At 41.8% G+C, this 13,862-nt stretch overlaps 1 protein-coding gene across 1 annotated transcript in view; it reads right to left on the reverse strand.

Moving 5' to 3' along the window:
* Positions 1–4,632: 4,632 nt before the first annotated feature.
* The window catches only part of LOC144495823 (adenosine deaminase-like), a 47,079-nt gene continuing 37,849 nt past the window's right edge, over positions 4,633–13,862 (reverse strand). The window contains exons 10-11 of the mRNA XM_078216354.1: positions 11,689–11,818; positions 4,633–6,510 (exon numbers count right to left, since the gene is read on the reverse strand). Of these exons, the coding sequence (XP_078072480.1) occupies positions 6,406–6,510; positions 11,689–11,818 (235 nt within the window). The 3' untranslated portion in view covers positions 4,633–6,405. The remainder of the gene's footprint in view (positions 6,511–11,688; positions 11,819–13,862) is intronic.

Raw genomic sequence — 13,862 nt, forward strand, 5'->3', positions numbered from 1 at the left:
GAAGTTCACCATCTGCCATGAACAGAACACAACAGAAAGTTATCCTGAGTCCCTAGATCACCAGTCCAGTGACAATATCACTACGCCACCAGCTCTCTGTAATGTAAAAGTTAACACAATTGACAGGAGGTAAACCCGTTTAGAGACAATGGGAAAGTACTAAGAAAGAAATGGATAGCTGATCAATGTAAAGAATAATATTCAGGATCAATAAGGCGCAACCCACGGAATTTATTGGCAATGATTGAAAGTATACCCAAGAGTTGTTTACCTGTAGGTATAATTATGGAAAACTCCATTTTGCTCTGATGCTTTGGGAGTTTGACTTATTCCATCTTGATTACCTAGCCTAACTAAGGTGTCCTGGATCTTGATCTAGCCATATAAATGGTACTTTTCTATCATTCATGTGGACCTTAGACTTAATAGATGAAGCTATTATTGATTTCTTTGGAGATAGGACAATTCAAATGGACTATGGAAAATCTTACACATGCTGCACCTTGACTACCAAAAGGCACGTCATAAAGTTCCATATGAAATGTTACTTTAAATTGTAAGAAAAGTGTTAATGGCAGTGCAGTTCCAAAGGTAATGAATTAGTAATGCAGAGATCAAGAAGTTAAGTTCTCAGTTACATTTTGAAACTGCATTCAGTAATATCGGCTATTTCTGGACTGACAGAATATATGGTGGAATGGTATAAAAATCCAACTTGTTCACTAATGTTCTTCAGGCGTGAACCTGTCTCCTTTGACTTGACTTTAGTTCCATGCTGTGCTCTGAAGTTGGCCTGGAAAGCAAAACAGTTACAAACCACCAAGTTCTCAGAGCTACTGCGGATGGGTAATAAATGCAGTTTTGTATACACTGTCCACATCAATTGAAAATATTTTTAAAAGTAGTATAAGGAGCTACAGGTTCCAACTAGTAATGTGCACATGTAGCACCACTATCTGGAAGTTCATTAAAGAAGAATGAATACATGGACTCTCAGATACTGAAGGTAACATTCTCAGTTGAATGCCTCAACAGATGAGTCTCCTTTTGGGGTCCTATCATCTGTAGTTTATTTGCGAATTCATTCCTGCCGTTTCATCAGTAACAGATATTGCTTCCACATGGCCCTGCTCAGAGAATAAACAGCTCTTATAATTTCAATCTAATAGTTTCAATCAGATTAGTGAATCCCTGAGATATATATCTGTATCCTGGACTCAATTGTTTGAGGGAAGAAAATACGAACCTTTACACTGCAGAATCCAAGCCTTTTTGGCAGCAGTCTGAGCATCCATGAAAGAAGCACAGACTGCCCTTAAGGCCTCATGGAGATCTCAATTAGACTTGCTCCAATGGAGACTGCGGTAACCATCCAGAGGATACACAAATGCAGGTATTGCTTTCCTGCACTTAATCTTACACGGACTCACAAGTTATGGCTGCAGGATGTGCAGGTTAGGTGGATTGGCTATGCTAAATTGCCCCTTAGCTTCCCAAGATATGTCGGTTAAATGGATTAGCCATGGTGAATGTGCAGGGCTACGGGAACAGGCGGGGGAGAGGATCTGGGTAAGACATTCTGTCAGAGAGTCAGTGCAGACTCAATGGGATGAATGGCCTCATTCTACACTGTAGAGATTCTATGAAATGCTTGTTTAAAAGGTTCTCAACTGTCCGGAAGGTCTCTGTGAAATTCTTTGCGGTGCAAAGTTAAGTTCATGCTGCTGGAATAATATTTCCTGCTCTGGCTCCTTCACACTGTTGCATGCAATTCAAATTCTGCAGCAACACATAGAATCTGCCTCAAAATTCCCAAACCATCTTTGGGACTTTGTTATAACATTGAAATCAGGCAGGTCCCAGAAAATATAGAAGGAAACCTAGTTCATTTCTGACTGAAATGTTTGCCTGATCTTTAAAATGCGACTGTATTTTACCACCAGAATTACCACAGAAAATAAGATTCCCTTCCAATGCTCCTTCAAAATGTGTTTAAGTGAACACATGGGGCAGCAGTGTTCTAAATGAGATTTTAGAATAATGCACATCATTTCAGAATGCATGATTAATAATTTATAGGCTATTGTGGTAAAGCTATAGAATAAGAGGTCACTCTAATGGGTATTTTAAGTTGTTCAGTATGCAGAAACAAGCAATTGTTGTACCTCACTGAACTCATTCAGTGAGGAATTTTTTCATTTGCAAATCTAACTGAAAAATCAATGAAATCCATGCATCAGTGCATTAATAACATTTAAAATGCTTGCCTTTTGAAATACACCTAGCGTTTCCAGCAGTGTTTGTACTACTGATGGACTATAGATATTGGACTTCATATTTCAAATACTTGCCACCATACATATCTATGCTCTGTTAAAACCTTTAAGACTCTATGCACTGTCTTTCTAAATCTCTTGATTTTGTATCGTCACATTTCTCTTCTTGTGTCATTTGCAGGGCTTTCTTAAAACAAAATTCCTCCTCTCTCTGTGTTAAATCATTAAACATCGAAATGACAATAAAAGCCTCAGGCAATAGAAACAGGAAACGCTGGAAATACTCAGCAGGTCAGCAGCAGCTGTGAAGAGAAAAGTAGAGTTAAATGGGTTAGAATTTCATAGTCTCAATCAGGAACAAAATGGAGCAGAACTGGAATAAAATGGTTGTCGGGTCCTAGATCTGAAAGTCCTATCTCCATTCCCCTGGTGCTGGCTATTTTCACCATCGTGAGTAACCGGACAAAAAAAAAACAAAGAACAGTACAGAACAAGAACAGGCCCTTCGGCCCCCCAAGCCTGTGCCAATCATGATGCCTAACTACAAAAATAACCTTCTGCCGTTACTCAGTCCATATCCCTCTCTTCCCTTCCTATTCATGTTGCTAATATGTCTGCTTCCACCTCCTCTTCTGGCAGTGCGTTTCAGGTACCCACCACTCTTTGCATGAAAAACTTCCCCTGTACATCTTCCTTAAACTTTCCCACTGGTTTCTGTCATAAGAACATAAGAAATAGGAGCAGGAGTAGGCCATCTAGCCCCTCGAGCCTGCCCCGCCATTCAATAAGATCATGGCTGATCTGATAGTGGTTTAGTTCCACTTACCCGCCCGCTCCCCATAACCCTCAATTCCCTTATTGATCAGAAATCTATCTACCTGTGATTTAAACATATTTAACGAGGTAGCCTCCACTGCTTCAATGGGCAGAGAATTCCAGAGATTCACTACCCTCTGAGAGAAGAAGTTCCTCCTCAACTCTGCTCTAAACTGACTCCCCCTTATTTTGAGGCTGTGTCCTCTAGTTCTTGTTTCCTTTCCAAGTGGAAAGAATCTCTCTGCCACTATCCTGTCTCGCCCCTTCATTATCTTATATGTCTCTATAAGATCTCCCCTCAGCCTTCTAAACTCTAACAAGTACAGGCCCAATCTACTCAATCTCTCCTCATAAACTAACCCCCTCATCTCCGGTATCAATCTGGTGAACCTTCTCTGTACTCCCTCCAAGGCCAATATATCCTTCCGCAAATAAGGGGACCAAAATTGCACACAGTACTCTAGTTGCGGCCTCACCAGTACCTTGTACAATTGCAGCAAGACCTCCCTGCTTTTATGCTCCATCCCCTTCGCGATAAAGGCCAACATTCCATTTGCCTTCTTGATCACCTGCTGCACCTGCGAACTGAGTTTTTGCGATTCATGCACAAGGACCCCCAGGTCCCTCTGCACAGTAGCATGTTGTAATTTTTCACCGTTTAAATAATAGTCCATTTTGCTATTATTCCTTCCAAAGTGGATAACCTCACACTTGTCAACGTTATACTCCATCTGTCTGGTGAAGGGAGCTGAAGACACAGACACTCTTTTCCCTACACTTCCCATCATTTGCACAAATGTATGTTAATGTCAGAGGTTCCTAAGTAGTCATAAAATGCACGCATTTAAATAGCAGTGGCTCCATGAATTACAGGAGGGAATTTTACATGGAGGCGGTGGGCCTCTGATGGGCAAAGCCTGCTTCTGCTTGACCAAGTTGCCCCACATCTGGAAAATCACACTTCCAAGAACTGCTGGCCAATCAAGCGAGTTGGGATGGCACAGGAGGGAACACATGGAGAAGAGGAATTCCAAGGGGAGCGGGGTGGAGGATAGGGGCATTTGTTGTGCACAGGGTATCTGAACAGGAGGTACCCCACCCCCTCAAGCTGAACAGGTCACCAGAAGGAATTGGCCCTTAAGTGGCCAATAACTAACCTCTTAAGGGCCTCAATTGACATCTGAGTAGTTGGGTGCCCTACGACTCCCCTATCAATAGCAAGATACTGGTGGTAGCAGCCAAGCGATGGGAATGTTTCACTGCTATGACAGCCAATTTTATACCCTACGCCCTGTCAGACTACTCAGAAGTGTGGATGAGCAGAAAATTCTACCCATACGTTTAATTTCATGAGTGAGACTGACTGCACAGTGCTCTGGTTACACAAAACATAATTGCCAAGCATTGTGAGGCATGAGAATATTTCTACAATACTAAATCAAGAAGTGTGATAAAGAGAGTGAATTAATGCTTCATAGTAAAATATTTTTAAAATTCTAACAATCAAATTTGATAATGAATTGGACCGCAGACACACAAGTTTAATCATTTTCAGTAAACTTTAATAAACCAACTTCCATTGGTAACTCAGAGCAGTAAACTTGTAAGATACTGTTTAAAACATTTTACTGTCTCTCAAAATATCATTTTGTTCAAGCAATTAATTGAGATATGCATGTTAACCAACAATACATCATAAAGCTAGCCTGCCATTAATACCAGACTTCCATTGACATATTCCAGACCATTGCTTGACAATGAGTGTGCCATCAAACAAATTCCTGCTTATATGTACCTCCAGACTAAGGCCAGGGACATGAAGGGATATACATATCCTCCTGGAACTCAGGAATTACCAGTCTGGAATCCATTCCTGGAAACCCACACGATACATGCTCCTCCAACATGGACTCATTCCATCCCACAAGGAAATCAAAGAGTAGCCACTAACTAGTAATCCCTCCACAAAGGGTTGGGCTCACCAACCTTACAAGGTGATGCTCATCAACACAAGTAAACCTTATGGAGCGTCAATAAATTGTCGTGATTACATACCCATGCCCCTACAGCACACTGTTTTATTTGGAAAATACTGATAGGCAGTTAAATGCAGCTGAATTTAATACTTTTTCTTGATATTAATATGCTTCTTAATAGCTGTACTAAACAAAGCTTATACAAAAATACGTAGCTCAAGGTATCAGTTTGACTTCATTATTCTACAAGATGATTTCAAGAGAATCTAGGCTTTATAGTAGCTAACCAGTCCTTTTCACCAGTGTTGAAATATAAAATATTAACTCTAGTTTTCTACCTTACTGCTGTAATTTAGGAGGATATATACTTAGATCATGAGATACATATTCTCAGGAAAATATTGAGGTAAATCAGTCCTTTTATTTTTTGGAGATTAAAAAAAAGTGGGCATTTTCCATTGTGGTAGAAAACAATTACAAAGGCACCGTTTAAACTATGTTAAGCAGACCAGCATTTCCAGGCAACTAAAGAAATTGCTTGCACCTCATGATTAACCAGGTGGCATAGTGGCCTGACAGCGCCAGGGGCCCAGATTCAATTCCAGTTTGGGTCACTGTTTGTGTGGAGATCGCACATTCTCCCCGTGTCTGTGTGGGTTTCCTCCGGGTGCTGTGCTTTCCCCCACGGTCCAAAGATGTGCAGGTTAGATGGATTGGCCATGCTAAATTGCCCCTAAGTGTCCAAAGATGTGTAGGTTAGGGGGGGGATTAGGGGCCCAAATATGTGGGGTTGTGAGGATAGGGCCTGGGTGGGATGCTCTATTGGAGAGTAGGTGCAGACTTGATTGGCCGAATAGTATCCTTCTGCACTGTAGAGTTTCAATGATTATCAACTGTTAAATTCTAATCCCATTGGCCTCCACAAATTCTGCAACTGCTGTGAACCCTTCTTTCCGGCTTGCTGAGCTCGACACGTTCAGGCTCAATTTTAAACTTTGAAAAGAGTTCTCAACGGGAAAATTGGGGTACGATCCAACTTAACTATAACTGAGGCGATAGATTCCAGCTGCAGGCAGCAGACAATTACAGGGCTTTAATCTCGGTTAGATTGACAGATTTATTGGTTGTGAGTGCAGGTTTCTGAATCATCATCTGTAGGTTTTATCATTTATCTTTGTCCATTTGTTAAACCAGCCAATACTTACAGTGGGCGTATCATATTTGCATAAACAGGCCTGCTACAAGCAGTGGGGACTGTATTGAAGAGCAAAAATATACTTGGATTGAAGCCATTAACTATTGGTTGCTCACTAACACGGTGTTATCTTAACAAACTTTTAATAGCAAGCATTTTCTCTCATTCCATACGCAGTATACAACTGATTAAGGAGCTCTTCTTTTTCCCTTGAACAAAGGAAACTAGAGGAGGCTGCATTGAGATTCTGCAAAACAAAATAATGAAATGAGGATTTGTTTGAACCTGGATAAGGGTATATTAAAAATTATACATATTTTTGTTCGGGACAACATTTTTACGAAATTCTGAAAATGTCCTCTGCGAATCTTCCTTGTGTCAAAATCAAGACTATGGATAACCTATTACTACTAGGGCCTTAAAGCTGTGGAACTCAATTGGCCAGAATTTGTTGGAGTAAGTCATCTAGCCACCCGTTGTCACATTTTTTATACTCGCTCTTCAGCACAAAACATCTGTGTACCGCTAATTGGTGGAAATGTGAGCTATTAAAAGGATATCTGGGACTTGAGTTAATAACAGCACCAACAGTCTGTCACCTTAATCAGAGATATTTAAGGATAGGGAAAGAAACTGAGCAAATAATGGAAAAGCATAATTGAATTCGAGCTCAAATAGAAACAGAAAGAAACATTAAGAGGGAAAGGAAGTTTGTATTAAGGAAAGAAGAGATTGTTTTTTTAATAAACCAATGAGAAAAGTCCAAATTAAAAAAATAAATATTTGAGACTTCGGTTTCAGTTGCTCCCTTGCCAGGCTGGAGGGGTTGGTTGGCATTTCAGAAACACAAATCTCATCATTAAATAGGTACTTGCACTGTTAAATTCCAGTCCAAAATTTCTGCCGCAGGTTTATTGGACCATTAGGCCCAGAATTTCACTGAGTCAAGCCGATTTAGGAGTCTATTAATAATGGCAGTCAGGACCCAATTCCAGGATTCCTGCTTTCATTCCCAATATCTGGAGATGCCGGCTGGGGTAAACACAGTAAGAGTTTTAACAAAACTCTACAAAACCCCCACCTCCTGGGAGTGAAAATTAGGTGGGCAGGAACCCTTCTCAAGGAGATGGGGAGGGTGGGTTCAAGTCAAGATGCTTCCCTCAACCTTCATGTGCAAATATCACAACTTCATGAAATTTTCAGGGAGATTGACAACCAGATGACATTTTGATGAGATTAATGATATTGGTTCAAATCATCTCGCAACTTGTGGGGATTTCCATTTCACAGGGTATCTTCCCCTCAACCCTTCAAAATATTCCCTGATGATATACACATTCAAAGCAGTAGGTCTTATTAAAATCAGTGCTAATTGTAGAGCTGGGTCCCATCCATAAGTATACATGGTTCACGGCATCTCAGAGGAGTAATGAGCCATGGGAGAACACCAGTCCCAAAGCAGTTACCTTGCTCCTGGGATTCTTTCATTGACAGGCTTTGAAATACAGAAAATAAAAACCTGTTCTTTCAGTTTCAATAGTTAATTGCTATATTGTAATGTAGCTAGATTATGGGTTTTGTCCGGCAAGGATAAATTGGCCATTACATTCACCAGCATTGTGCAAGTGTTGCGAGGTATTAAAGTGTTTTTCTTGCTGGGAAAAAAAAATTATGCATTCAGACTGAAGAAAACACTGCTTGGGGATGCTTAAGTGGCATGGTCTGAAGTTATTTAAATTCACAGCTAATTGTTTTTACTGATCAATCTGCAACTCTCATTTAGAGTGAAAAATAGCAGATACATGCTGCTGGAATGCTGGAATGCCTTCTGTTGAAGCTTCACAAAAAACCCACAGGCATCTATTTTTTGCAATTTCAATAAACTCCATTCTTAATGATTAATACAGAAAGCAATGGCCTCTTAATCCAGCTGAGCCCAATATGAGTGCTTGGCTGAGTTTCAAAAGCTCCAGAACTCAGTGGGCAGCTATGTCCACATATTATTTGATGTTATTAAGAAGTTATTGAAAGATTACCTGTCTTTAATATGATTAGTGAAGGTTTGTTTTTACAACAGATTGACCACTTGAGGTATTGAATTTTTTTTGTGGCTTTTTGGAATGAGATTTTTTTTTACTATGAAGTGTCTTTGCATTACAACTCTTTCAGATTGAAAATTATATTAAAAAGAACTTCTAACAAAGACATGGCTCCTGAGACTTTCCCATGGTGGATATTGGGTGGGTGGATATGATAGATATACGAGGGGGCCTGGAGGACATTTGGGGACATGGAGAGGTTAATGTGGTATATGAGAGAATCTAGAGGTGACATGGGGGCATAGAGCTGTGCGAGGCTGAAGGGGGTGAGAGGTGAAGGTTTGAGGGCCTGCATTCTTCATTAAGACTGGGCCATATCTCAGTGAATAGAGGCAGGTGTTCCAGCTTGCTGACCTGAACATCCACCTGCTCCCCATTGTCACCTCAGGCTTGCCTCCAGGGGCGACAAGACCTGGCTCCGTCCCACCCCCACCTCCCGGGAGTGAAAATTAGGTGGGCAGGAACCCTTCTCAAGGAGATGGGGAGGGTGGGTTCAAGTCAAGATGCTTCCCTCAACCTTTATGTGCAAATATCACAACTTCATGAAATTTTCAGGGAGATTGACGACCAGATGACATTTTGATGAGATTAATGATATTGGTTCAAATCATCTCGCAACTTGTGGGGATTTCCATTTCACAGGGTATCTTCCCCTCAACCCTTCAAAATATTCCCTGATGATATACACATTCGAAGCAGTAGGTCTTATTAAAATCAGTGCTAATTTGGCAATTAAATCTTGGCCTCTGTATTAACATAGAACAGTACAGCACAGAACAGGCCCTTCGGCCCACGATGTTGTGCCGAGCTTTATCTGAAACCAAGATCAAGCTATCCCACTCCCTACCATCCTGGTGTGCTCCATGTGCCTATCCAATAACCGCTTAAATGTTCCTAAAGTGTCTGACTCCACTATCACTGCAGGCAGTCCATTCCACACCCCAACCACTCTCTGCGTGAAGAACCTACCTCTGATATCCTTCCTATATCTCCCACCATGAACCCTATAGTTATGCCCCCTCGTAATAGCTCCATCCACCCGAGGAAATAGTCTTTGAACGTTCACTCGATCTATCCCCTTCATCATTTTATAAACCTCTATTAAGTCTCCCCTCAATCTCCTCCGCTCCAGAGAGAACAGCCCCAGCTCCCTCAACCTTTCCTCATAAGACCGACACTCCAAACCAGGCAGCATCCTGGTAAATCTCCTCTGCACTCTTTCCAGCGCTTCCACATCCTTCTTATAGTGAGGTGACCAGAACTGCACGCAATATTCCAAATGCGGTCTCACCAAGGTCCTGTACAGTTGCAGCATAACCCCACGGCTCTTAAACTCCAACCCCCTGTTAATAAAAGCTAACACACTATATGCCTTCTTCACAGCTCTATCCACTTGAGTGGCAACCTTTAGAGATCTGTGGATATGGACCCCAAGATCTCTCTGTTCCTCCACAGTCTTCAGAACCCTACCTTTGACCCTGTAATCCACATTTAAATTAGTCCTACCAAAATGAATCACCTCACATTTATCAGGGTTAAACTCCATTTGCCATTTTTCAGCCCAGCTTTGCATCCTATCTATGTCTCTTTGCAGCCTACAACACCCCTCCACCTCATCCACTACTCCACCAATCTTGGTGTCATCAGCAAATTTACTGATCCACCCTTCAGCCCCCTCCTCTAAGTCATTAATAAAAATCACAAAGAGCAGAGGACCAAGCACCGATCCCTGCGGCACTCCGCTAGCAACCTGCCTCCAGTCCGAAAATTTTCCATCCACCACCACCCTCTGTCTTCGATCAGACAGCCAGTTACCTATCCAATCGGCCAATTGTTAGATTTGAAACTGCCAAACCAAGGTCAAAATTAAAGTCAAAATAGTAATGAGCTTTTTAAAACTTGGGAAAGGAGATTTCAAATCTTGAAAAAAATCACAGGCAACATTAATTAGACTTAAAATTGATCTACAGAAGTGAAATAGAATGCATCTGAACCTATTATTCAGATAGGGTCAGAACTTTCATTTTAATAAGCATTAGCAAAATATGGATTGTTTAAATTTACTAAACAAGTCAAAAGAATAGTAAGAATAACGTTTTAAAGCAGAAGGAAATGAAATAAGGGTGGATTCCTAAAAATGGTTAACAGAGCACAAAAACTGAAGAAAGTAGTGAGACAAATCTCAGAGAGCATCAAGAGGGCTTCAAAAAAGCGTTGGAAATAGATCAAATTGTCAGGTCCACATAAAAGATGAACCATATCATTGAAGGTCAATGGAGAAGCTCCCAAGGAAATTCCCAATGATATGCTGCAACATTTGAATTTTTTTTCTTGGTTTAATCAATCTTTGTCAACTGCACGGCTGACCTTTGGTGATCTAGTGAGGGTTGTATCTGTATTTCCCCACTAATAATTGTCGGGCAAATCATTGTGATATAGTGAAGAGAAGGACCTAGCCTGGCAGTCAACATCCAGCCAGATGTTGGTCAGCAAAACCCTGTTTGAGCTTTAATCATCTGCAATTTTCTAGCCGGTTATTTCCAAAATTAATCAGATTTTGCAGAAGATAAAAGAGTGCTTTGTTGTGTTGTGAGCTACTGTGAAATCTGATATAGGTGCAAATTCACACAGCTCCCTAACACCTTGTTGTGCTATAATAAAGCTTGCTGTAGGTAATGCCAAAGGAAGTCTTGTGGCACAGCAGGTAGCATCCCTGCCTCTGAGCTAGAAGCTCAGGGATTCAAGTCCCTCTCCAGGACTTGATGGCCAAGGAACGTGCGTTCATGATGCGCTCAAACAGGTTGAGTGACAATCTGCAATATCCTGCCAACGTGCCAATGGTAGATGTTAAGAGCAGGGGAGAGACATGCTTGATGTGGAGTGGCGTCCCTCAAGCTATAAGCCTCTGGTGACAGACTAACAAACTGTTCCAGGAATAACTAGCTATGGAAACAGATGAAAGTCTGCCTTAGTGCACCACAGGTGCAAGGACAGAATTGAAAACGTCAAGGGCTAGAGCATCAACACTATACCAATAATTTTACATGCTTTAATGGTTTGTTGGTCAGGTAAATTACCACGTCTCTGTTAAAGAAAGCATATAGCTTGAGGGACATTCCTCTGCCCCTATGAAGGACATCATGGAAGGGAACTGATTCTGCATCGTTAGTATCATTGTGCAGCACAATCCAGCCAACTGAGCTAATTAACAACCTGGTTGGTTGGTATTATTGTCCCAACAGTCCCATCAAAAAGTTGTAATTCAGTGAATCTATAAATAAGTAATGAAATAAACTTGCATTTAACAGTAAGTTATTCCCACTTACCATTGTCTTGAACTCTAATTCTGTGAAGTTCATGTACTCTGTGGCAATGTTATAATCAGTGTGAATTGTTGAATTGAAAATCAACGGATCGTCCGTATTGAGTGAAAAGTTGGCTCCATCTTTCTGGAATCTGTAAAATAAATACAAATCCATTAATTAGCCTAATAGACAACATTAATTTATTCATAAGCTACTACATTTTGGCTGCAACAGTGTAGAACAAGACATTTGAGTTTTACACTCTACAATTCACTTCCGAATATTGCAGTTTCTAGTGTGTTGTGCTTCATGTGGTAGATGATCAGTATCCTAACGACATCCACCCACCTTCGTTCCATATCCTTTAATGCTCTTGACCAGCAAAACTCTATTGATCTCAGGTTTAAAATGATTATTTGAGGAACATCCTATTGCTTACTGTGAAAGAGAGTTCCACAGTTCTATCACCTTTTGTGTGAAGTGTTTCCTTCTCTGTAGGGTAGGTGCCCATCTCACTGCCTTCCAACCCCCTCTGAGCTCACCCCCGTCATAGGGTCAATTAGGCTGCTTACCAAGCCAAACTGACCCTGATAATACATAGTCTATGCTATAAAATGTTTGACATCAAATGAGAGTGGGCAGGCCGATTTCTTTTAAATCCTCTCTTCAAAGGACAGGTAGGAAGGTTGGAGGGAGGAGCATTATTTATGAGGGCTATCCTTTGCTGGTTGGGGAGTAGCCCCCTTAAGGTGGAACAACCCCTGCCCCCCCCACCTTTCTTCCTACCCGCCAGCAGTCTTAAATCAACCCCACCTCTCACCATTCCCTGACCTGCCCAAACCCTCTCTGTCCAAGACCCCGATCTTAACTGGTTCCATGGATCCATGGGCCTTCTTTCCGGTGCCTGGGAGAGAGGAATGCAGATGGTGACAATTACAGTGCCTGGGCATTGCGGGGGGGGGGGGGGGGTTCCTGAGCTCAACATTGTAAACGTTGTCAAGACTGAGCAACCAGGGCTTGAAGGACGGGCTTTAAAAAAAAAGGGGGTGGGCCTGGATAAGATGCTCTTTCAGAGTCGGTGCAAACACGATGGCCGGAATGGCCTCCTTCTACAGTGTAGGGATTCTACGGTCAGTATCGGGTCAGTTTCACCGAGTTGCTGCTTTCAACTTTCAGGCAGCTTCATGATTCCAATTTTTTCTTCGAAAAGCCTACAGAAAACCATAAAGCTGTCCAAAGGTAAGCAGCAGAAGCTCAGCAACTGAGTGTTCCTGCTCAAAAAATGTCACATCTTAGAATCAATTGGACCATGCGTGCGCTGGGGAGGAGGGGTGGGGTGGGTAGAGGGAAGAGTTGCGGGGAGAGGTTAGTGAGGTGGTTGAGGGGGTGGGGGGGGGTGGAGAGTTTGGAGAAGGGTCAGGGTGAAGGTTGGAGCAGTGGGGGCAAGGTTAGCTACCAAATTGAACTGTTTCATAATTGTACTGATTGTAGCCACTTTCCACAGACTGCTCTGTGATTAAATATCCTTCGAGAATCAGCATTGGACCTTTGGTTTCACCATTACTACATCATTCTGCCGACTGCCTGCGTGTGTAATGGAAGAAAAACAAAACCTACATTTAAGTTTATTGATTAGTGTCACAAGCAGGCTTACATTAACACGGCAATAAGTTACTGTGAAAATCCCCTAGTCACCACACTGGTGCTTGTTCGGGTACACTGAGGGAGAATTTAGCATGACCAATGCACCTAACCAGCACACCTTTTGGACTGTGGGAGGAAACCGAAGCACCCGGAGGAACTCCACGCAGACACGAAGAGAAAGTGCAAACTCCGAACAGACAGTGACCCAAGCTGGGAATCAAACCCCGGTTCCTGGCGTTGAGAGACAGCAGTGCTAACCACTGTGCCAGCATTTACACAGCAACTTTCACAATGTCTCAAATTTCTTTACAGTCAATTAAATACTTAGATGCAGTTGCTGGGAAACTGTTGTTAATATCATCAAATGGCAGAGCAGACTCGGGCAGGCATTGTGAATGTCTTATTCATGCTAATGCACATGCTCATATGTCATTCTGAGATGGATGGGATGACCTGGGGTAGATGGCTTTAGTCATCCATAATTATCTTGTGAAGCGAGGGTAGGAATCATTACTGGAGTTCTGTTTATTTTATTGCTAAGGAAGGAGGCT

This window comes from Mustelus asterias, chromosome 7 (genome assembly GCF_964213995.1).
Source record: "Mustelus asterias chromosome 7, sMusAst1.hap1.1, whole genome shotgun sequence".
Classification (NCBI taxonomy): Eukaryota; Metazoa; Chordata; class Chondrichthyes; order Carcharhiniformes; family Triakidae; genus Mustelus; species Mustelus asterias.